Below are 3,439 nucleotides of genomic sequence, written 5' to 3'. Positions count from 1 at the left end.
AGGGGATGCCAGAGAAGCATTTACAACCATTTATGCCGTAATTGCACAAGCTGTTTGTAAACAATTTCAGTGAGAAACTGAAAGTTTGTGAAAAAAATTGTGAAAAAGTAAACGATTTTTTGTATTTGATCGCATTTGGCGGTGAAATGGTGGCATGAAATATACGAAAATGGGCCCAGATCAATAATTTGGGATGTCTTCTAAAACAAAATATATACATGTCAAGGGATATTCAGGGATTCCTGAAAGATATCAGTGTCCCAATGTATCTAGCGCTAATTTTGAAAAAAAGTGGTTTGGAAATAGCAAAGTGCTACTTATATTTATGGCCCTATAATAACTTGCAAAAAAAAGCAAAGAACGTGTAAACATTGGGTATTTCTAAACTCAGGACAAAATTTAGAAACTATTTAAGCATGGGTGTTTTTTGGTGGTTGCAGATGTGTAACAGATTTTGGGGCTAAAAGTTAGAAAAAGTGTTTTTTTCCATTTTTTCTCTCATATTTTATAATTTTTTTTATAGTAAATTATAAGATATGAGGAAAATAATTGTATCTTTAGAAAGTCTATTTAATGGCGAGAAAAACGGTATATAATATGTGTGGGTACAGTAAATGAGTAAGAGGAAAATTACAGCTAAACACAAACACCGCAAAAATGTAAAAATAGCCTTGGTCCCAAACGGACAGAAAATGGAAAAATACTGTTGTCATTAAGGGGTTAATATCTGCAGTGTAATATGTGTTTTATGTGTCTAATTAAGGAACAGAGCCAAATACTTATAAGGCATAAATGCAACATTGAATGAAATAAGTAAAAAAGAAACACATACCTGCTAAAGCTGTTTAAGAGGCTACGCTATACCATAATGCACGAAGATTACAGCCAAAATGCTATTCTGCATGAAGTAAAGCAAGATCCACGCCAATCCTGCCTGTATGCACTTCCTGTTCATACTCATATGATTCCCCTAAAGGTGTATCACTGGTGATGTCACCAGGGGTCAAGGGGAGGGGGGTGTTAAATTCTTAGAAAAATAAACCAAGTAGCCCTACAAAATTAAAAAACCCAATGCTGCTCACTCAGCTACTAAATGTAAACTTTGAAGGACACGAACGTTAAGCTAAGCAGGGCTGTATGTAACAAAGTATCAGCATCCAACTATGCTGGAGAGCCACAGTCCAGTCATTTTGAATAATATATCCGGGTTTCAGGCGGTCTTAAACCCGGACAAATGATTTGAAACCCTACTGGGACAGAATGAACAACTGGGTGGGACACTGGGACAGTGCCTCTAAACAGGGACAATCCCAGTAAAAGTGGGACTTCTGGTATGTAGGCATTATTTCATGTTATTTGGGAATACATCAAAATATATGATTTATAGCGGTTTATACCTAGGCTTACCATAATTTTTAGAGGTGAAACTGGGACCAGCTGGTGCGGTGCCAGTGGGGGTTGTGGTCAGGGGCATGGTCAAAGGGGCGTGGCGATTTCAGGTCCTTTTAAAGTAGTAGCTTTTATGTGTGTAATGTTTCGTGGATACTCTACCCTTCCTCAGTCTGACAACAAGTGAATTACACAGTTTAAATAGACCATAACATCACCCCCTAGTAAAAAAGGCACTGTTACGTTGTCATGGCAACCCATACACAACATGAGCAAATAAATCATTCAGCTAAAGTTCAATTTCTAAATAATGCCAAACATCAGGCATAATGATCAATTTAGTAAAATAGTGAAAAGCGTATACATCACACAATGTAATATCTGCAGTGTTTTATGTGTCTAATTAAGGAACAGAGCCAAATACTGATAAGGCATAAATACAACATTGAATGAAAGTAAAAAAGAAACACATACCTGCTAAAGCTGTTTAAGAGGCTACGCTATACCATAATGCAGGAAGATTACAGCCAAAACGCTAGCATGAAAAATCCTGCCTGTCTGCACTTCCTGGTCATACCAACATGATTCCCCTAAACGTATATCATCTATATCATCGGTGATGTCACCAGGGGTCAGGGGGGTGTTAAATTCTTAGAAAAATAAACCAAGTAGTACTACAAAATTAAAAAACCCAATGCTGCTCACTCAGCCTGTATTACTAAATGTAAACTTTGAAGGACACGAACATTGAGCTAAGCAGGGCTGTATGTAACAAAGGACCAGCATCTAATTATGCTGGAAAGACACAGTCCAGTCATTATGAATAAAGTGTCCTGGTTTTAGAAGGTCTGAAATCCGGACACATGATTTGAAACCCAGAGGTGGCAACCCTACTGGGACAGAATGAACAACCAAGTGGGATACTGGGACAGTGCCTCCAAACAGGGACAATCCCAGTAAAAGTGGGACTTCTGGTAAGCCTATTTATACCTATGAGTCTAGAATGCATCCTGTAGATTTCAGATCATAAAGTGACCCTGCCATATTCTTCTAGTTATAGATAGCTTGCACACTGCAGTGCAGAAGCTAACTGGTCACGGCAGAGGAGATAAACTAGACACAGTCTCAAAAGGCTTTACAAAGGGTTCTTTATTCTCTTTGGAATGCAAAGCAATATTTAGCTAACAAAGGTAACCCACGTGTTTACGTCCACGTAATATCTCTCTTTACTGAGTTTTTATATAATATTCTCTCGTATCTTTAAATTTCTGCTCTAAATAATTTTTACTCACTGCTAAGTAACGTATGTTAGCGTTGTAATACTAGCATTACACTGCCAGACATTGCCACACACAAGCTTTGGGAAATACCCGAAGGCATTGGCAATGCTAGACTGAAACCATAGAAATCAAACACCAATTACAGTTAGCCATTGCACGCAAGCGTATTAGTGTATCTGCGTTTTTCTGTGAGCCCTCACTAAAGATGGCGGCGCCCGTGGGGCCGATCCGGTTCTGGAAGCCGGGTAATGGCAAATGGCTTAGAGCAAAATACGATCTGGGCAATTCAGGGTGTTATGGATGCTAAAATATAAGGGGTATCCCGTGTATGTAGGAAATAAGTCTGTAGGCGCTCGTTATCCTAGAATACAGTACTTGTTCTACGTAGAGAGGTTTATTACAGGAAGATCGTATCATTCAGTGGAGGACTGTCACGTTAATGGCAATGTTATGGATCAGTTTCACTGAGTGCAGTCTCTAGTGTGCTGCAGTATCGTTAATTGAATACGCTGAATGATCAGTCTCACTGAGGGCAGTATTGCTTATGAGTGGGGGCTCAGAGAGCTGATAAGGACAATCTTAGTATTATGCAGTCTGGTTGATTTAGGTTAGTCTTATTTACTGAAAACATTGTCTGTGAGCTTCAGCTCAAATAATGAGGTGCAGTCTTATTGATTTTTTTTATTTGATCCTACACAAAAGTGAATTGATAATCAGATTTAGGAAATATAAACAAGTCTATGAAGAAGGAAAACAGTTTAGCAAATATA

The 3,439-nt window shown here is 38.4% G+C and overlaps 1 protein-coding gene across 1 annotated transcript in view; it reads left to right on the top strand.

Moving 5' to 3' along the window:
* The first annotated feature begins 2,832 nt into the window (after nt 1–2,832).
* The window catches only part of DHX35 (DEAH-box helicase 35), a 254,621-nt gene continuing 254,014 nt past the window's right edge, over nt 2,833–3,439 (top strand). The window contains exon 1 of the mRNA XM_053714905.1: nt 2,833–2,914. Coding sequence (XP_053570880.1) covers nt 2,875–2,914 — 40 coding nt within the window. The 5' untranslated portion in view covers nt 2,833–2,874. The remainder of the gene's footprint in view (nt 2,915–3,439) is intronic.

Source organism: Bombina bombina, chromosome 1 (assembly GCF_027579735.1).
Source record: "Bombina bombina isolate aBomBom1 chromosome 1, aBomBom1.pri, whole genome shotgun sequence".
NCBI classification, from domain to species: Eukaryota; Metazoa; Chordata; class Amphibia; order Anura; family Bombinatoridae; genus Bombina; species Bombina bombina.
The sequence above is the reverse complement of the archived record's forward strand: the minus strand, read 5'-3'. Positions and strand labels throughout refer to the sequence as shown.